The sequence below is a fragment of the Triturus cristatus genome, chromosome 4_1 (genome assembly GCF_964204655.1).
Source record: "Triturus cristatus chromosome 4_1, aTriCri1.1, whole genome shotgun sequence".
NCBI classification, from domain to species: domain Eukaryota; kingdom Metazoa; phylum Chordata; class Amphibia; order Caudata; family Salamandridae; genus Triturus; species Triturus cristatus.
In genome coordinates, this window is record NC_140585.1 from 679,744,241 (window position 1) to 679,766,379 (window position 22,139).

General features: G+C 49.6%; 1 protein-coding gene across 12 annotated transcripts in view; it reads right to left on the bottom strand.

Moving 5' to 3' along the window:
* Positions 1-22,139, bottom strand: part of ST7 (suppression of tumorigenicity 7) — a 614,758-nt gene that overhangs the window by 73,430 nt on the left and 519,189 nt on the right. For all 12 annotated transcript variants that reach the window (XM_085653135.1, XM_085653132.1, XM_085653133.1 and 9 more), the window contains exon 11: positions 17,637-17,739. In XM_085653135.1, coding sequence (XP_085509261.1) covers positions 17,637-17,739 — 103 coding nt within the window. The remainder of the gene's footprint in view (positions 1-17,636; positions 17,740-22,139) is intronic.

The window sequence follows — 22,139 nt, forward strand, 5'->3', positions numbered from 1 at the left end:
CTGTATCACAGAGAGTGGTCTGCTGTAATAACGTCCTTTTCCCACCCCCGCATGGACGGCTTGATGTATCCATCTGGCCTTCCATTTCAACCTTGAAAGCAGAGTTCAATAAGATGAGCAGAATAAGGGCTCTATTGTCTCAAAAAGAAGTCGCGTTGACTTCGTCCCGGGAAACATTTGTCCTTCAAGTAGCAAACACGCGCACTGAGGTGCAAGCGCTTTTGAATACTGATCTCCCACTTCATTTTGGGACCCCGATTCAGACTATTTTTAATGCCTCGTCAACAAGTGGCCTGGCTCATTTTTTTAAAATTGTGGGCTCCGGCCTCGTGACATCCTTTCAAACTATTTTTGGTGTGATCCCGGCATTTTTTCATTCTATTTTTTTCAGCGTCTTCGGAGGTCTTCCTTTACTTCTCGCCCTCATAGCTGGAATACTTTTGTTGATCTGCGCACTACGCTATGGATGCACAACTTGCGTCTCACGACAGCAGGTCCCGGCTGTTACATCTTCGTAACCGGATGCTTGAGTACTATGGCACTTTACCACTGGCGACTTTAAGCATAGCCTATGGATTGTCCTTCCGGTTTCCATACTTTACTTGTGTACAGCCCGTCTTTCATTGCCTAGATTGTCCATTCCAATGGGCTCTGGATTTGTGTCTGTCGAACTCGGTGTCTCCTGCCCCGGATTATGATTGGCTAATGAGCCCCTTAGTGGCTCATGAGTTGGACTGTTCTGGAGTTGGGATTATGGCCTGTGGAGCAGCACATGGAGTCCTTGGGAATTGGGACATCGGAACGGCTGCGATTGAATTCTTAGAGAGAAGTTATCTTGAAGATCACGCCAGTTGTCCTCAAATGGTGCTGGAGGCTCCGGTGGTTGAGGAGCATGTATGTTCCTTCCCCGTGCTGAACTAGATGGCAGATAATTTTGCGGAACGTTCCAATGATTTTCTCTTGGAAGCTGTTGCAACTTATTGTGCTTATACATTGATGGATTGACTATTTTGCCCCATCCTTTCGTCATACGTCCTTCAATGATGTTTTTTGAATCCCTTAAATGTTTTTTTTCATTCCTTTTTAAATTCTTTCTTTCTTTATTTTTTTTCTCAATCTTTTTCACTTACCTTATTTGGACTTACAGTTCATACCCTTGGTTCCGTTCTATCAAACTTGAACTCTGCGTTCTTGCAAGTGCGCCCCTAGTGGTTAGTGGTCCGATCAAGGGGGGGTGTAGTGAAGATCGTTATCTATATATGTACAATGCTAAGTTAGCACAACCGCGTTAGATGTTAGAAAGCCATCTTGCCGCTTTTGCTGCTTTTGCACACGACACTGTAGTCACATGTTATTATTTGAGAAATGCTTACTCGACTTTGCTTCACATGAGAACTGTCTGTTGTTCACATCCCAAACAGTGAGCAGCGACCTTGGTCTGTACACAGTGTAAAGAAACAGTCTGGGTCGCTAGACGGTGCATGTTGTTGGGTTCAGGTTGATCGGCCCACTATTTAGCCATAACACGCAAGCAGCTGCAAATACCTGAAAGTCGGGTGCTTTTAATATTGCAGTGTTACATGTTTTCAAGACATTCGGAAGAAGAGCTTTCCCAGGAGCAGAGACTAGCTGATCCTGTGATGTGATCGCCCTCAACTGATCTTTACGGTATGGGGTTCCCCATTCAAGCCTAGAGACCTTTTACTAGTCTAATAATAATACTATTAGTTTGCTAGCGAAAGGAAGGTGGCTTAGATCCACTGTCATTTTAGTAGGATTACTCCTTTCATTTTCTATGGTATTGTAACTATGCTGATGGTTTTGATATTAATCATTTGTCTGCTTAGGTTAACCAAAGTACTGCATCTTAGGACACAAGGTTTATAAAATAAACTCTTTAAACTTTACCGTGTCACTGTTTATGCCTTCTACGAGGCATCAAGTAATCTGTATTACTACTGAAAGTCCACCCATTGCATTTGTCTTTGTTTTGTCGCTTGCCATTGGTGGAATTTGGCATTGCTGTTCTTATCTTGCTGGTTGTTGGCTTGTGGTCCGATACATCACTTCCTTTTTCTTCCATTCTGGAGGAAGCAGCATTGACCAACTACAGTTAAATTACACTGCTGGCCGTTATCTTTTTATTTAGGGACTACTTTTTTTCTTTGCTGTACACATTTCCACATCTGGCAGCTTCTTGCACTTACCCTACCCTGTTTATTTATTTACGTTTATTTATTCATAATTAAATCACGCTTAAATTATGCAGCCCACACCGAGGATGGAACTCTGTTTTCCTGCTCCAAAGTCAGCAGCGTTTTTTGTTGAGCCACCTCCTGGCACCGTGTGTTAAACTTGGTTTCAGATGCTACATTTGTCCGTCTCAACCTTGTTTTGTTTTTTATTGTATTGGTCTCCCCCTCCATGTGTATTATTTTTTTAATTTGTCTCTCCCCACCCGCAGTCCGAGATTGCGGTTTATTTTTAAATAATTAAATAATGCAGCCCACGCCGAGGCTCGAACACTGTTCTCTAGCTCCAAAGTCAGCAGCTTCAGCAGCGCGCGCAGCCTGCCATCTCTCTTGGGACAGGTTACAAATTTTTTCACTTTCGTTGCTTCGCTGCTGCGCTTGTTATACATAATGTCCGATTTTTGCAGGAAGTGTGGATGTATTATTGATGGTATTTAGCTTGACAATATGGCGTGGGACTGGTAATCAACGATAACCCGTCATATATTTTCAGATTTATTTAACAGACTCCTTCGGAGTGCCTCTTAGCAAGGACTTGGAATTGAGGGTAAAGTTGGTGTACATTGAGCATGTTTAATATTGTTGGACCTTCCGTTTATACCACATGCTGTTTATTCACTGACGAATCACCCACGGATACGTGATTGTATGCACTAAACATGCCGCACTGGTTAACTCGGAATGGGTGTTTCCATTGTTCCTGCAGTACTCACTTCCAGCGGTAAGGATGCATGGTTTTGGTCCGTGGATTAGCGATTACCATACGTACATAGTGGCCACCTATATCTTATGTATTGACCATGGATGTGTACTGCAGTTGACATACAGCTTAGCACTAGGTAATATGCACTCGGTTTTTCGAATAATGCATGAAGTGTCACATAGATGTTATTGGGGCAGCTCTCAGTAATGTTCCATTATGCAATACTGTTAGGTTTCCCAGCATGCATAAAACACACTTTTTGTGGCTTTGATCACTATGCTTGATTAAAGAAGGATGGGCGCTTTTACAAAAAAGACATCTGTTTGTCAACTTGACAAACAGATGTTTTTTTGTCAAAGCGCCTGTGCCGCGACTTCACTTTAATGTCAACCAAGACCCTTTCTTTAGACGCGGCTTGTCTAAAGAAAGGGACGCGGCCTCCATAAATGTGAAAGCGCCGCAGTGCGAGAAGGGTGCGCTTTTTTATTACCTAAGAGTGACAAGTGCGGCTCCATTCCTTCAAGCTGCACGAGAAGCGTTTCCTTGTTCCAGAGGTGACGAAGCCGAGGAATGTAGCAGCACGCACAGCCTTCGACTACTCATATTTTTGAGAAAACGAACTTAAAGGTTTACAAAGGTCACTTCCTTCCAGAAAGAAGTCTTAATCGCTCTCGTGTGATAACATTTTCTCTGTCCAACCCATTCCTGGTCAGCCTTTTCCTCGGGCACAGCACATAAACAATGCCACTTCAGAAAGGAACGCTGGCAAGAGCAAAATACATTGACGGAACTAGTGTTAGTGAATTTAGGGGCGACTCGACTCACGAAGGCTGATTGCAGAAATAGTTCTCCAAATGCGCTTGAAACGGGAAATACAGTAGGAGAGGAACAAGTCCTGTGAATTAGTGTAAGGCTCAGCAGTACCTTCCTGTGGCACTAAAAAGCTGCGAGTGAAGCGCCGAAGGCAGTATGGCCTGCGCCATTCAGCACAACTGACACTGCAGACTTGGGAAACCAGAATGGCAAAGCAGCGCCCGAGCTCATATGTGCACTTAACGCAATCATCGTAAAGACAAACACCTGACTTCCCAAAGGCCTCACTTAACATGCGCTGCACTGTCGGAAATGTTCCAGTTGAACCGAAGACCGCGAAAAGACATGCTGGCAGCCCTATGTTACTAACCAAACATGTGACAAAAGGGTGGGGTCGAACATTAGACGAAAAAGCAGCTGAGACTGCTCTTTTACCCAGTACAGTGCCAGTCAAGTCACTGTGTCACATGAACCGTCTGCTCAAGGGCATGGCAACTGTGGTTCGGCAAAAAACACAAGATAGGGTTATTGTCGACATTAATAAAATCATGCTTGAATAATGTAGCAACAATTTCTGCAACTAGTTAACATTCTATTACCACATGCTGCAAACAACGATCTTCAAACCGATTTAGCTGCATAAAAACACCAGGTTCTGGGTCAAGGTGACATTTTTAAAACAGTTGTTCTATAAGTAAATGAGAAACAGCACCTCCCTTATATACACTCAACAGACTTTTTGGTGGATACAAAATTATTTTTTTTCAGTTGTAAAAGCAATTTTTGCAATCTATTTCAGAGATTGTACTAACAAATTCTGCTCAGGTTTTGCTGTAATGCAGCTTTGGTACTGCAAGGGGAAAATAACATTGGCATCCGGTTGGGATGCAATGGAGCACTGTAATAAGGGGGCATAGCCGCTGAGGGCCTCATTACAAGTGTTATGGGATTTCTGAATAAAATTTCGGGGATCTGCAGAAACGTCGCAGACTATTCTAGTTCTCCACCGACCCCTCACCCCCACTCCACCAGGCTCTCAGATTCACAAATGAACAAAGATCTGGGGTAACCTTCTGACAAGAATGAGGAATTACTGATTTCCCATAGTAATCCTATTTTATCGGTGGAATCCCAGGGTTCCACTCAGAATAAAGGTCAACTCTAGAACCCTGGAGCTGAAGTGTAGGGTGACCACTTCACTCCAGGTCACTACGGACACAGTCTCTAGTCCAGACCTTGCCATCTATAAATCATTGCTTTCCGGTGTGTTAGTCTAATTAGTGAAATGGAAGTACAACACTACTAACAGCCACGCAATCCCTATTCCGCGAGCTGGACACCCTGCTTGGGACCCTCATCTGGGGTTCTGGCCGCCGGCGTATTGCCCTGGCAAAACTGCAATTGCCCCTTGACCAAGGCGGGCTAGCGGCCCCCTCATTCGAAGCGTACTTCCTTGCCGCCCAGCTGCAATGGATATCACGTTGGACGGCGGGCCGGGCACAGGGGGAACTGATCACTGAGGCGGGGCGCATTCAAACTCCCACCATCCACCGTATGCTGCTGCCGGGCACGGCACCGCTGCCATCTGGTCCCCTCCAGGTAATGACTGCGCGGGCCTGTCTAGCGCGTGTCCATCGTCTTAGTCGGGATGCTCCCCTGTACTCTCCGCTACTGCCGTTGGTGGGCCTCCCCAGGGCGCATTACACGGAGCGAATGCTGCAAACATGGACAGTTCGCGCCGTGACGGAGGTGGGGATGTTAATTTTTTAAAGGAACTTGCAGACATTTGCAGCATTGGTCGGAGACTTCGACCTTCCTGAACGGCAATTCCTACGGCATAGGCAGCTTCTCACGGACTGCCGTAGGCAGTGGCGCGCGATCGACACGGAACCCCCCACGCACCCGGTCATCCATGCAATCCTACAGATGGGGCCAGGACGCCCTCTAGTCACTTGGATCTACAAAGCTCTGCGGACCTTGCGGCAACCCACGATTGCACCCCTCAGAGAGCGGTGGGAAACTGACTTCCGCAGACCTCTACATGATAGAGAATGGACCAGGGCCCTGGAGCACACCAAAAAAGTGTCCCGTAATTACCGTTTTAAGAATATGCAACTGCACATCCTGCACAGGGCGTACCTCACCCCCGAAAAATTACAGAAACACTTCCCTGACAGTTCGTTTGCTTGCCCCAGATGCCTGGAACCCGCTGCCTCGTTTATACACATGTTCTGGGACTGCCCGACACTGCATAGTTATTGGCACGCGATTCATACTGCTCTCCGCTCGGTCACGGGGTTGCAAGACCTGTACACAAGGGAGGCGAGCGCCCTGGGTATACACAGGCGGCACAAACACAATAAGGTGGAAAGACGTTACGCCTCCCTAGTGCTTCTCCTAGCCAAGCGGTGCATCACCATGCACTGGAAGACACCGGAGGGGCCCCCCCTAGCGGCATGCGTAGGCGCAGTCAAAAAATGGGGTAAGGCGGAGGAAACATTACTCAGAACGGAGGAAGCCCAAGGGATACGCAAACACCCGATCTCCCCGTCATGGGCCATGTTAATGCATTCCTTTGCGCACGAAACAACAGCTGTGGCGGGCCCACAAGCGATCGATCCCCCAGCCGCGAGCCAGGAGCCCACCCAGGGAGACACACGAGAAGACCAGGAGCCCGGTGAGTCGCGGTCGTAGATAACATCTGTCCCGCTACCACACTTCCATATAGGCGGTAACTGGCACCCCCGCATCCCCCTCCTCATCCGACTATTCTCCCCCCCATCCCCGCGCCTGCGAAAACTCCGACATCATCCCACGCGATGGTCCAGCGCTCCGGCACAAGACTACTGTTGCTCACTTCCCGCGGCATAGTGCAACTCCCCCCCCCCCCCCCCCAGTTTCTATGTCCCCAGTTGGTTGAAGGTCAACTCATGGCTGCAACCCCATCGTTTGATGATACACCTCACAGGGGAATAGGCACACTACATGGCTCTTATGCGGTGCAGTGACCGCCATGCGCAGTGGTGGGGCATGCCCAGACGCAGACCCCGGACGTCTGTCTGCAACTTACAAAGAGTAGCATCACGCAACCCCACGGGTCCACGAGCTCGGGGGCCCCCCTGGGCTGTGGCTGGGCGCTCCTGCCTTGTGTAGTTATGCACCAATAGTAACTCCAAATGTGCCTCTATGTAATGTTTATGCAAATGCCAATAAAAAAAAAAGAATTTTCAAAACAAAACACTTCTAACAGCCAGAATACATTAGGCTATTACACAAAAGTCCAAAACCAGGATCAGTGTCCGTAACGACCTGGAGGAAGGTGGTTTCGCTATTAATAGGTCACCCAGGGAGCTTACTGGGTCTGGGGCACTTGTAGGGAGGTATTGTATAGGGAAAGAGGGGATGAGTTTAGATTATGTACAGTAATATGGTGAGTGTGAGAAAATCTTTCCAGGCTACTGGCCAGAGGTTCTGGGTCTACAGCTCATTTCTAAATTCGAAGAGACTGTGTTTAGATAGCTGCTATTCAAGGTCAGATCAGGCTCGTCTCCTCGATTCCACTTAACTTCTTGCTTCCAATATAATGCATGCTTGGGTGGGGGCAGGCACTCTAGGACAGCAATGATGAGATCGTATTTCAGTCCTTTCATTAGTCGATAGCACTGTGTAGGTAGAGGTGGAAGTATGCAGAATTTATTGAGAGGCATTCTTATGGGGTTTTAATTTTACCGGAACAAGTACCTTACATTTTATTTTTGTGCAAAATACCCATTACTTAAAAAGTTAACGCTGACCTTGAGAAGCCTCCAGCTGAAAGGGGAGGGAAACTCCTGGTCTGTGAGACCAAGGGAAGGACAGAGAGATAAACAAGCATTTGCAATGCAATAGGTCTCGCAGTCACCAGAGTTTAAACTAATGGCATTGTAAATGACAATGCCTTTTATTTATGTTTTTAAAACAAAAACAAAAATAAAAGGCAGTGTATTTGCAATGTCAATAGCGCAAACTCGCATAAATGCGAGACCTATTGCATTGCAAATGCTCGTTTTTGTTATCGTTGCCTTGAGCATTTCATCCCTCTGTGGTGATCTCAGAGCGACCACTGTGGTGCACCCTACTGCAGCAGCTTGCATCCACGATTTAGAGGTGGGACGGTACCCTAACCGCCTTGTCTTACCTCAAGGAGGTCCAAGAGCGCTCTAACAATCTGCTCAGACGTCTCCTTTTATGTTTCCAGAACTCAAGCAGTCTAAGGAGGGATCCCCTCTGAAAGTTATCTAGTTGCTCCAATTCGCATTAGCTTGTGGATCCTTCTGTTGCTGCTCCCCTACAGGACAATAAGTCCTTAACTGCGCTGTCAGATGTACCAGAGAAGTGCTCCAGATCCTGGCACCTCTGTATTCTACTCTGCTACAGCTCTATTCCCTGCACCTTGCTTGAGAGTCCCTCTAGCTTCTCTTCCACTGCCTTCATAGCAGGCGCAATGGAATCTCTTTCGTACCAAATCATCTCTGAAAGTTTTGGAGAAGCGCAGGAATGCTCACTCACTACTGGGGTATTCGACCCGATTCGTCTGTTTGCTCCTGCTTCTGTCTTGTTGCGTGTCTTGAAGGACCCCATGGACAGTGGAAAAAATGCTCAACTCCATGGTGTCCCGACATTAGGACACCGTAGATCAAGCCCAAATCCAAGACTGGACAGTGAGTGCTGCGGAATTCCTCTCCTCCAATAGTTGATAGTGGGGGGCGGAGCTAGCCGGCGGCTATGGCGGACGTGTAAACGCGGAGCTCCCGCTCTAAGCCCCTAAATATCCGACCATAGGATCCTGAGCAGCGGCACTGAACGGAGAACTGGCGAGGGGGTTGCCCCCGGCACTGGGCTGAGTCGCCCCGGAGGCCCGGCGGCAGCGAGCGGGACTCGGAGAGCAGACAACGACGGACGCTGAGCGAAGGAGCGGACTGGGCCCTGATCCCCGGGCTGTCCTGTGGCTCTCCCCGTCGTGCGTCACGCGACGTGCGGCCGGCTTGCAGGGGGAGGACCCGCCCGTCCTGGTCCGACAGCCGAGAACCCGGGAGACGGCGGAGAGGCGGAGACGGGCGCGCCGGACACACGAGCGGAGGGTTGTGGACCCACATAGGGTACGGAGAGGCGGTTGTGGTGTCCCCCCCCTCCCCTCCCCCCCCAGCTGGATCGCTGCCTGGGCCCCCTGCCCCCCTGACAGAAGCGGCTGCCCACGCCGTGTGGAACCCTAGTCACCCCTGGAGCTCGGGCCCGGAGGCCCCCCGGCGACACCTTGGATTCGGACGGCGGGGGAGACAGGCGTGCTGGTGTGGATCGCCCCCCCCCCCTCTGGCTGCCCTGGGGAGCGGCGCTGGCCGTGGGGCACCCTCGAGACGGGAAGCGGCAGGGAAGCGCACTGGTGCTGCACCTGGGTGCCCGGGAGCCGCGGGCACTTGCGGAATTGGCGTGCTCCCCCCCCCCCCCCCCACCCCCCTGCACCATAGGAGCTGACCCAGGCCCGCGGAGAATACAGAGGGAATGCCGTTCTTCCTTGCTCAGATCTGTGACTTGTTGCGGCGGCGCCCTCCTTTGCTTCCCTCTGCTTGACGGGAGTCCGACGTCTGAGCCGTGGACGGTCCGGTGAGTGACGGCGGCGGCCCGGAGGACTAGACTGCGTGACCAGTGCTGTGGCCTGGCTGTGTGTGCTGGAGGAGCCACTGGGGCAGTCGTGCGGAGCGGAGCGGTCTGCAGCCACGGCCCTTTGGGGTGTAGCCATCGTGAATAGCAGTCACCAGCCGTGGCTCCTGGGGCGCCCTCCCTGTCCTGGATAGCGACGGAACACGCGGAGGAGCGTGGAATAACTGGCTCGAGCGGGGAGCGCCCCACTCTCACTCGGGCCTGAGGCGGCGACCGGACGCTGGGAGTGGCGCAGGCTGATATACGACTCTGCGATCAGTCTGGTGGCTGTAACTGGGGAGAGACCAGAGAGTGGAACTGCGACACGGGGTGGTCGGCGCCCCAGACATCTGCGAGTCGTGGTGGGGGTGCCCTGCAGTGCGGCCCCCCCTAGGATCAGGACTTTGCCCCGGAGAGGCGGGCGCGCGGCGGCCGCTGAACCTAAGCGTCGCCATGGGCAAAAGCGATAAGTCCCAGCCCAAACTGTCTTTTGACCCCTATAAGCCAAAGGGGCCCGACGAAGCACCACCGGCGCGGCCTCCAGATGGAGCGGATGTGGAGAGTTCTATGTGCGCCGACATCAAGGCAATGCTGGCGGCAATGGAAAAAGGGCTGCAGGGCAGTCTGACCGCGATAGACACCAAGCTCGATGCGCTCACATACCGCATGGACCGCATGTCGGAACGAGTGGATAAGAATGCTGAGCGGCTGGATGCGTCCGAACAGAGAATAACACAGGTGGAGGAGGCACAGACGGCGTGGGACTCGGACCGCAGGCAATTCAGTAAGCTGCTGCAGGTCATTCAGGACAAGTCCGAAGATTTGGAGGCCCGTTCGAGGAGGTCGAACGTCCGCATCACCGGTGTGGCGGAATCGACGCACACCGGGCGAATGGAGCTCTTCGTGGAAAAATTGCTGCGGGCACTGCTGGGAGAGGACGTGTTTTCCCCGATGTTTGTCGTCGAGAGAGCCCATCGTTCGTTGGGCCCTCGCCCCAAGCCTGGGGCGCCTGCAAGACCCATAATAGCAAAACTATTGAATTATAGAGACAGAGACACAGCCCTGCGAGTGGCAAGGGAAAAGGGGAAGCTGCAATATGAAGGGATGGACATCTCCATCTATCCCGACTTCACGGCGAAGGTTCAGGAGGAGCGCAGGCAGTTCGCACCCTACAAAAAGCAACTCCGTGACTTGGGCCTAGACTATGCCATGTTATACCCGGCGAGGCTCCGAATCAACAGGCAGGGGCACTCGCACTTCTTCACGGACCCGAGGGAGCTGCAGCGATCTCTGAAGGAGTGGTCGAAGGAGCAACGGCGTGGGCTGCAGGACGGCGCGGCTGCCCGGGCGGAGGCCTCCGGCCTGGAGGAGCAGGACTAGATCGCTGGCAGTGGCCGCTTGATACGCTCTGTCTCCTGGCGGGGGGTCGTTGCCCTGTCGTGGAGGCAGCCACTTCCCTGGCGGTGCTGCAGCGGCTGGAACATTGTTGTTGTGCAGGAGACGACAACCACCCCGGAGGACTCTGAGGCTGTGGCTGGGTGAGAACTTTCTGATGTGTTGGGGGAGGCCCGGGTGTTGCGGCCCTAGACTCGGAGGGGAGGCGGGGGCAGGACCTTTTTCATGGTCTGGTCGGGGGCAGGATAGCCCTGCGGCCTTAATAACTGCGGGACTCTGGTTTGTGTGGCGCCTGGAACTCATTGCACGGGCCGGTCTACGAGACAAATGGGCCATGGCCTAGATGACTAAATGGGGGCGTTTGGAGGGTGCCTTGCAAGCTTAGATGGGTGGGGTGGCTCGCTGCTGATGGGAGTGTTGGGGTACCCCCTAGAACTAATGGTGGGGAGGCGATTATAGCTCGAGCTGCACTGAGACTGGGGGCTTGGAAGTGGGGGCACGGCCATATGGTGGACTGTTGAGAGTTTTAGGGTAGCTGTTCATCGGAAGCCCCTGCCCCAGTGCTGATAGCTTTCATGGCCCCTCTGGGGGCTGGTTCGGGGATGGTTTTGTATGTTTGTTGTGGGGTAGGGAGGGGGGTGGGACTGGGGATCTGTCTGGCCAGGTTGGGGGTGGTCGGCTGTGGGTGGTGGGCTGGGAAGTTAGGGGGACGATCTGCCGTTGGGAACTGTGATCCGCACTGTCTGTTGAGGGGCAAGCTTTTTGTCTTACTGTTGTATGGCTGTTTCAGACTGTCTGGAATCGAGTGGTGGGAGGGGACCCCCACTTGGCCGGTGCGCAGCGGTGGTTGCTGTATGTTTCTGCCCGGATGACTGGATTAGGTGAACGGAAGGGGGACACCAGAGAGGGGGCCATTAGAGCGCTGACGTGGAATGTCCGGGGGCTGAACGATTATCGCAAACTCAGGAAAGTTTTAAATTATCTCCACCGGCATCACATTGACCTGGCACTACTTCAGGAGACTCACCTCCCTCTTACAAGTAGACTGTTAGCGGCGAAGGGGCTAGTGGGCACCAGCGCGGCGGCAGGCTTTACATCACATTCCAGAGGGGTGGTTACTTGGGTAAACCCACGATCGAACTTGCGGTTGACGTCGCTGACCTCCGACCCGGACGGGCGTTACTTAATAGCGAGGTGCGCTGATAAGGGCCATGACTTGATTGTAGTCAATGTGTACGGCCCCAATTACGACTCCCCTGAGTTCTATGATGCACTGGCGGCACAATGTAGGTCGCACGTGAACACTGGTATGGTATGGGGTGGTGACTTTAACTTCACATTCAATCCGGAATTAGACCGCTCCTCGGGGCCAGCCCGCCGCCCGGCGACCGCCGCCCTACATATGAAGGCAGAATTAATCAGGCTAGACATGCTAGACATCTGGCGGCATCGCCACCCGGGTAAAGGGGGCTTCACGCATTACTCGGCATTCCACGACGTGCATACCAGAATAGACTATTGGTTGGTGTCGCGGTCACTGCTCGCGTGCGTTAAGGACTGCGAGGTTTTGCCGCGCACATTGTCGGACCACTCCCCTCTTCTACTAGTACTGGCTACCCCGCACCGACGAGTACCGCCGTTCACGTGGCGGCTGCCGCCTTACTCACTGCTGGATGACGTGTTCCGGGGGGAACTGGCGGACGAAATAGACTCGTTCTTTGAGGTAAACTCAGGCTCGGTCCAGAGTTTCCAAACGGTGTGGGATTCGTTCAAGGCTTATATTCGCGGTGTTGCGATGACTAAGCATTCGGGCGTGCTTAAATCCATCCGGTGGCGACTTGGGGCCCTGGAGATGCAGATTGCTCAGCTGGAGGAGAATCGGGGGGCTTCGGCGGACCCAGAGGTGGCTACGAGGCTGCAGAACCTGGTCACTGAGTTCAACAGTGAAGCGGACCGAGAGGTGCAACATATGGGGAAGTACGCCACGGCTCGCACTTATGGGGAGGGCGAGCGACCGGGATCCTTACTTGCGGGGATACTCCGTAACTCTAGGCGACCCCTGGTCATTGACGAGCTCGTCACTACCTCGGGCGATGTGATCACCGATGAGACGGGGATCATAGAAGAATTCAGGGCCTATTATGCGGGACTGTATAAATCTCAGTCCTCTCACATGGAAGAGGAGATAGACGACTACCTCAGTTACATTAAAATGCCGTTTTTGTCCAACTCGCGGCGGGAATTCCTGGCGCTGCCCATACAAAAGGATGAGATCTTGGAGGCTTTGGGAGGTATGAGGGCGGGCACTGCCCCGGGAGCGGACGGGCTGACGGTGGCCTTTTATAAGGCCTTCCAGGACCAGCTCCTCCCGCACCTCATGGCTCTTTTTGACGACATATGTCTTGAAGGCTGCATGCCTGACACGATGCGAGAGGCCCTGCTTGTCACAATTTTAAAACCCGGGAAGCCCTCCAACCTGTGCGGCTCCTATAGGCCTCTCTCCCTGATTAACGTCGATGCCAAGATATATGCAAAGGTGCTGGCCACGCGTTTGGCGCTGCTGGTGCCGGAGCTCGTGGCGCCGGAGCAGGCAGGCTTTGTTCCATCCAGGAATCTCACGTACAATATCCGCACGGTCCTTGGAGTCATGCAGCATGTGCGCCCAGAGAGTAAGGCCATAGCGCTTTTCCTGGATATGGAGAAAGCGTTTGACTCAGTGGAATGGCCGGTTATGGTGCGGGTGCTGAGGAAGCTTGGGCTGGGAGAGCCTTTTTTGCAGATGCTTGGTGCTTTGTATTTCGGGCCCACTGCCCGGCTGCGCCTCGGCGACCGAGTCACGGAGCCGTTTGCAATCACCAGGGGGACCAGGCAGGGTTGCCCTCTCTCCCCACTCCTCTACGCGCTGGTGGCGGAACCTTTAGCGTGCGCAATAAGAGAATACCACAGATTTGAGGGAATCAACTTTCCCTCCTATAAGATCGGTATTTCTACCTACGCGGACGATACGCTGCTGTACATCCGAGACCCGGAGGAGAATCTCGCCTCTATCTTGCGGGAGGTGGTCCGGTTTGGAGCGCTGTCGGGCCTCAGGGTCAATTGGAACAAATCGCTAGCATTTCCGTTGACTCCGGTTACATTGCCATTCCCTATGGAATACCCTTTGCAGTGGACAACGGACTCAATCCGATACCTGGGAATTCGGCTGCATAGGGACCCGGAGGTCTTGCTGAGGGAAAACTACGGGGTAGCTTATTCAAAACTTGTAGACGAGGTGGAAGAGTGGAACAAGCTCCCTTTGTCGCTGATGGGCAGGATTGCCATCATGAAAATGATCATCCTACCGCGATTTCTGTTCCTCTTTAACAACATCCCTATAGTGCTCCCCAGGTCTTTCTTTACACAGCTGACTCAGACCCTTACCCGACTGGCCTGGGGTGGTAAACAACCTAGAGTCCAGTGGAAAGTGCTGACACTGCCATACGAGATGGGGGGGCTTGGAGCTCCGGACCTAGAGAGCTACTACAGAGTGGCGCAGGCGTCCCATTTGCATACGTGGATACACGCCGAACCAGACGTTCCGCATGTGTTGCTGGAGCGCTTATTTGCGGATCCGCTCCCACTCCCAGCGACGGTCTTTCTACCCGTGGATCGTAGGGTGGGTCTGTTGGACTCGCTCGGAGCTACTAACCATGCGTGGCACGCGATTATGAGAAGGCAAGACCGTGACCTCTTATACTCTCCGTTGATGCCGGTGGAGTGGGCGGTTTGGCTCCCCCCTCTGAGGGAAGCAGGGGTGAAACGGGCACTGGGTGATTTGGGAATAGTTAGGATGGCGGACCTATTTCAAGACGGAGGGGCCAAGACGCTGGAGAGTGTTGCCTCGACTCAGCCGGGGATCACGTTACTCCAGCGCTTTCAATTCCACAGGGTTCGGGGCGCGTTGCTGTCTCTTTTGGGGCCGTCTGGTGAGGAACCCCCCGAAATCCCGGAGCTTTCCTATGTCATTAAAACTGCGGCGCCGTCCAAAATGGTCTCGATCCTCAAAAAACTAGGTGACCAGCAAAGGGAGCACCAGTGTTCCACAGCGCGGCGAGCCTGGCAGACGGATCTTGAAATGGACGTTTCGGATGAGATGTGGAAGTACTGCTGCTCTAGCACCAAAAAGATTTCCTTGAATGGTCGACACCGATTAATACACTTTAAGTTTCTGCAGCGGGTCTACTACACCCCTGAAAGGCTACATAGGTACGGGTTGCGCCCTACGGCGGAGTGCGAGCGTTGCCATGTCCCCGTGGCTGACTTCCTACACATGGCCTGGCTTTGCCCAGGTGTTGCCCGGTTTTGGACGGCGGTGTTCCGGGAGTTGAGCCAGATCTTGGAAAAAGAGATCCCCCCTGATCCGGCCCTGGCATTGTTGGGCTACTCCAGGCCTCTTCCGCGGGCGCTGAGGCGCCTGACGGACATGGCGTTATTAATCGCGCGACGCGTCGTGGCGGCCTGCTGGATGAGAGGGCCGCTTCCTACTAAGAAACGATGGGTTAGGGATATGCTGTATTGCAGCACGCAGGCGGAAACGTATAGCGAACTGTTACCCCCTAGGAGTCGCCCCAAGAACTTCTGGGCGCTGTATAGAACATACATGACTGCCGGAGACCCTGAGGAGGTTGGTCAGGAGGAGACACAGCGCGAAGCCCCGGGGGCGTGCAGTGGGGAGGTGGGGGGAGTGCCACAAGAATAGGACTCTATTGCGGTGTGCTGGGCTATGACGTCAGTGAATCGTCGGTGATGGCGGCCGGTTTGCGGTAGGGGGGTCGGGGTGTCCTCCGTCTGAGGCGTGTGCTTCTTAGCAGTGTGCTTGCGAGACGGAAACGAGAACAGCAGTGTTGGAATGGTCTGGAAGCGAGGGGCGCAGTGTCTGGTCGGAGTTCGGTGCCTGGGTTTGCGACAGCGTGTACACGTAGAAACAATAAAGGAGGAGACAGTGGCATGGTGGCGGACGGGGGGGGGGGGGGGGGTTGGGTGTTGAGATATGGTTCACGAAACTTTAGGGGTTTGATCAGACTAGCGGCAGGTTGGTCATGCGGGAAGGTTAGGCTACTGTGCAGGCTTGGGGCGAATACGTATTTCACGCATCGGTAGTGATTCGGTCTGGACTGCTTGATGTAGAATTGCAACGCCGCCGGTCCTCAGGGATGTCGGCTAAATGGCTGTGTGAGAGATACTGGACCGGTTCCGAAGAGCTCGCTGGAGCAACCCATTGTATTAGGAGCCTATGGCAGTCTGACATGTCTATTTACTATATCTCAATAAAGGTTTTTCACAAAAAAAAAAAGTTGATAGTGGGTTTGTGCTCAAAAGCAACTGGGACTCTTCCAGCAGGATTCGGGCTACGATGCGATATAGCGTGCCCAGGGCCGGCCCAAAATAAGATTGAGCGGGGCAGCACCCTGGGCGGAAAGAAAATTGGGGGGGGGGGGGGCGTAGTTGTATGACGGCCGGAGGTGGGAGGAAGGGCATGGGGTTGATGAGGACACTTCCAGCAAGATTCTGCCCTCGTTGCGATGCAGCGTGCCAGGGCCAGCCCAAAATAAGAATGAGCGGGGCAGCATCCTGGGCGGAAAGAAAATTGTGGAGGTAGGGAGGGTCATAGTTGTGTGACGGCAGGTGGTGTGAGGAAGATGGGAGGAGGGCATGGGGTTGATGAGCTACATTAAAGGCTGATTACAAAGTCTTTGACGGGACCGCTCACTGGTAAAATTACTGGCCGCCACTGCCTCTGAGGGGGAATATGAGGTGACAGAGGGGAGCAAACTAGGTATGAGCCGTCAATGGGATGCAGAAGCCAAGATTCAATAAGCAACAGTAGGCTGTGTTGAAAGGGGTGTGAGGAGAGCTAAATAAGCGTTCATTTAATTTTATGGTTTATGTTAAGACTATTTAAAATATTGGGTTAATTTATTATCGTATTCATTAAAATTATGTGCTTCCATATGACTCAGAGCCAAGTGCAACCAACAGAAAAACCTAAAAGATGAAATATATGAAGAAAAAATAAAGCGCTTAATATACATAACATTGGAGTGGGAATAAACATACTTAGGAAACAATGTACATTAGGTAACAAAAGAATAAACTACTACTACAGATCGGAAAAATAAACTGCAAGTCACGGAAAATCTTAGCACAATTGGGGTTTGGACGTCATCACGGCAAGACATGTACGTTTCGTAAAGTAGTGAGTGCACTGGTATGGGGGCAGTTAGTGATGGAGGCAAGGGCCGCCCCATCTGATACAGTCATATGTGCACCATCCCAATAGCTTCGTCTAATTTTGAGCCAATAAAACAGGGTATTCGTAAAACATATCCGGAAAACAATCTCAGTAAGAGAGGAACCTCATGACTTGTGAGTTGTAAAATAATGTACAGAAAATAACTTTTGTGTTTTTAGAAACGGTAGAAGGTTTCATTCAAACACTGTCAGGTTACAGAAGCAGACGCCAGCAGTCTTCATTTAGATCTGAGGAGCTCCACAGATACAGTCCAATCACGCACTGACTGCAAGAAGCTATGCGGGTACCAAGTCCACTGCATGCTTCAACCGAGACTGTTCTCATTTAACTGCATGAACAATAAAACAAATAAAATAAACTATTTACGGTTAAGTGACTGCAAATCATAAAATCAGCAGGGTTTAAAAACACTGGCAGCTCTCTTCCTCAAACTGGATTAGTCATCGCCGCACTCCTGTTTAACGTGATGCTTTCTTAAGGTCGCACCTCACACACACACACTTACTTTTGGCACGTGTGGGTTGAATTCTACCGCTCTGTGAATGGCCTCGACGGCATTCATCTCCGCCGTACTCAGCCCTCGCCGCGACGCTGCCTCTGGAGAGAATCTTGAAAAGCACAGACAGAAAAGGACCACTTCAGAATAGTTTCGATTCCACAAAGAAACCAAATTAAATCAAGCATCATATCACTAATTAGTCGGTGCCCCTTTGCTCTTCACGTTCCCACTGCAACAATAAAACAGTGGGCCACCTCCCGGGTCAAGTCTCTTCTGCCAAAATAAACTCTCCAAAAAAGCCAGGCCTTGCACTTGCTCCGGGTTGCTGCCGAAGGAGAACGTGAACGTTATCACCATTTACACTAAATGAATATTCTCAAAAATCAGAGTGCCCTGGGCTGAGTTAGGCATCAAGCTTGGCATAACAGCAGGTGCCTCAGCCAACTAACGGGCCAAACAGACATCTCAACCAGGGTCATTAGAATTATGCGGCAGGGGAAGATCACACGAGTCAAGCATGGGCAAATTATGCGGTGGAATGCGGCACATGTTACGATTACTTCTTTATTTTGCCAGTTTAAAACATGTTAACTCTGTTGGGGAAGAAGCACCCGTTAATCATCAAACTACAGTATAACACCCAAATGCACAATAAGTAACAGAAGTAGGACCAGTCAACCCTCCGCTGCATGACAACAGTCACAGTCAGTGTTTTTAGTAATTTTTGATCAGTTTCAGCTGGAACAATTGTTGTTGTTAAAATCTATTATGTAGCTAATGATGGATTAGTGGCAAATTCATAATTATGTGAAAAATGCAGCGGCCGGAAAATCATTTAATTCCCGAGGCACTGATCTCAACTAAAGAACATATACACCATGCAATCAGTGTCTCTCTTGTCTCATACCACCCAGTCATGGCTGCGTAAGACAGGCATAAATCACAGCAAAACAACTTTGACAACCACAGGTGCAAGCAAAATGCAATAAGTAGATACGTAGGCGTAGGTACAGGTCATCTATGAGGCATAATGTACTAATTGCATTCTCCCCAACTTTGAACACAAACTGTCTCACTGCAGACACACATGCCAGGAATGGTATTTTGAAAGGTTAAAAGTGGCCTTATTAAGAAGATAATCGATATATATGCATTTATTTATTTGTCCATGAATGGGTTTTAATGATTCAAAGTCACTGTACACTCAAAGTACAAATAGTAGATAAATTTAGTAGGTATGTTTAGGCTCTGCCTAGACAGCACATGCACTGTCTCCGCAAGACATTTAGTTTTTATACAGGGGCTTTCAGCCCGCCCATAGCTTACCGGTTTTTAGCTTCAGCATTGCTCTCATTTGCTTCACTCCCATTTGCCACATGGCATGCGTGCCTCATGTCCTCTTCTTGTGTTTGGCCCGCCCCTGGAGCATGGACCAAGTACTTGTGTCCTTCCACTGCTCCCGTTTGAGCTATTTTTTTTGTGTTGAAGCACTCCGTACGAGTGCTTGTGTTTTCAGTCCGGCTCCCATGCTGCTTCTTTTCCCTCCCACCCCCTGTCCAACAATGTAAGAAGATCAGCTCATCTATGACAGTGAATAGGTCTGACTTTGTTGCACAGAATGCGCATATCTGTGTACTGTAAAGTGTGACTGGGATTCTGCATTCCTTCCAAAGATAGACTGCTTCAACATTATTTCTTGTCCCCCGAATATCATTTACAGAGTAAAACATTATTTCTGTGGCATTCTTCTACTTACTCCAAAATAAATTTCTCACCAGTGCAGTGCCTCAGTGAAACATTGACAAAACCGATGAGTGGCTACTCTGCAGAGATTAAGGACCACCACACAACTTGAACTGAGACACGGTCATTGGCTTTTCACTGCATTCCTACACTCCACACCACTCTGCTCTACCGTACAACATGGCTTAAAGACATTGGCAAACCCAATTGCTCTCGCATACACCGAAACCTATTGGCTTTGCTAATGCTCGTTTTTTGTTTGACGTGAACTGAAGCTAGCACCATTCTTAGCAAACATACTGAGGCCTGTTCACAAACTGCACTTTGCAGTACGTTTAGAAGTACTACAATAGCACTACTCATGTACTACAAACCACTAACATAAACCTATGTGAGACGACCTCTGCCTCTCCTATCTTTCTAAGCAGAGACATCTATCCAAGTTGCAGAGGTTTCATATCAGTTGCTGAGGTGTACACACAAATAGCTATACGTTTGATCAGTAAATGCAGGAGGAACCTGGGGGAGTGGCTGTAAGATAGGGAATATTTACTACTAAATGGGACAGCATTAGGGAGAGTTAAAGAGGGGATTAGGGAGGGGGGAAAAGGGGTTTAATGAGGGAAATACAAACACCCATCCACAAAACAGCAAGTGCCGTGTTTTCACTAATTGCACTTCTCAAGTTACTATAGCTAAGAAGGACACAAACAATCATAAAAGTTCTCCAGCCCAGCCTTGCCATAGCCCAGCACTACACATGACTACACACAAGAACAGCAACCCTGTCCCACTGAAAATACCAGCGGCAGGGACTAAATACACACCTCATAGGACATAAAGTTAAAATTAATTATTTAGAATTTTAAATTGCCTCCATTTAGAAATGTTAAAAGTTTGAATCAATTTAAAATTACTTTTTTAAAGTTGAATAAATAATATTTACATGTTCTGTTTAAAAATTAAATAGAAATTAAAAATGAAAATTAATTACCCAATTACGTTAACATTAAATATGACTTAAATCTAAAAATTAAAGGGTAGGAGTTTAAAAATATCTTTAAATAATAACTATAAATTAAATTAATATATTGTACTTCTTTAATTGTGTATTAAACATTTAATTTGATGAGTTAATGAGCTGTAACATTTCATTTGTTTACTTCTGGGTTAAAAATAATAATTTTAAGTACATTTATATTTTTAATTTTGCATGCAAATATGTTAAATATTTTCTTAATTATTTAACTTGATTATTTTTTTCTTAAACATTACCTTTGGGAAATTTCTGCCCAATGGAGGAGATCACATCTACTTGTGAAAAATTAGTAGCAGTATTCATTGTTCAATTCATTATAAGAAAAATAAAAAATACACATCTAAAATGTATAAATGATATGCAATTATTAGAACAGCAAGTCGATTTATTAAAATTTCAAAGTATTCCAGTTAATTTTTAAAACAATTGTTAAGAATTTGATGACCTACAAAGCTTTGTGTCATCCTCTGTGTTCAAGCAATACTTAAGAGCCCCCTGCAGATTATGAGGCCCCTTCGTATAAAGATCAGTTTTAAAAATGTGTGTCTCTCCTCTTTAGCCCTGCGGCAACAGCAGAAGAGGTGCAAGATGGTTTAATTTTTGGCAGTCCACTGTCTGCATTGCTGTGATCTGTGGACAAACTGCCTCAGTTTCTCCTAAAAATTTTGGATGAAAATAGCAGTAAGCGTGTCCTAATGATACTAAATAGGATATGCTTGGTCTGCAATTCCTTTAGATACAGCTGCTGGTTGAAATGTTGTTAAGAGTCGGTAATAAAATTAAAAATGTTTATAAATGAATGAAGGTGGTGTAATCGCTGGCTCGTGAAATGAGCTGGAGTCGGGCCTCAGGGTAAATTTGAAAGTTGCTTTTGAACCTATTTAGCTCCAATGAAAGGTAAGTTCTAAATCGGCAATGGCTTTATTTAGCTGTTTTTGACCAAAGATTTGTTGGGTCATCCTTAGCTTTGAGCATTGCTTGTCAGTAGTACTTCAGGGATACGGTTTTAGCATTTTAAAATACTCTAGCCAAGTCTGATAAATACAGCGCTGTGTACAGGTTCCTGATTTAGTAAACCAAGTTCCAGACGGTTATGGGATTTTTTAATGTAATCTGGAAGTGAAAAGACTTTCCTGGCCCTTTTGTATATTAATGCTACTAGTGGGCCTGCAATACTGATTGTGTCACCCACTTAAGTTACCCTGTATACATGTCTCAGGCCTGCCGTTGAAGAGCCTGTGTGAGCAGTTTAAACTGCTATTTCGACCTTTCCTTTTTAAATTCATACAAGTCCCCCATAGTGTAGGCCCTGGACAGCCCAGTAGCAGGGTGCAATATATTTTGAAAGTGGGACATGTACTTTTAAGTCTTCCATGTTCTGGAAGTGAAATACTCTCATTTGTTTTTCACTACTGCAAGGCCTATCTCCACCATAGGATACATTGGAGTTGACTTATTATATTTTAAGTGTATTTTCCAAATGGGAAGAGATACCTCGTTCATGTTTGGTGTCTCTGGATTCCTAATTTAAAATCCTAATTTATGGTGAACTCGGATTTTAAATTACAATTCTGAAACGGCCATTTTTAGGTCTCGCCTAGGCAGCGCACATGCGCTGCTCTAGGAGATAACCTTAAGAAATTGGTCAGCACTTTTCAAGCACTTGTGCTAGTGCTGGCATCCACCTTGCGGGAGCGAGCAGCGGCGCACAAGCTAATTGAAAGCAG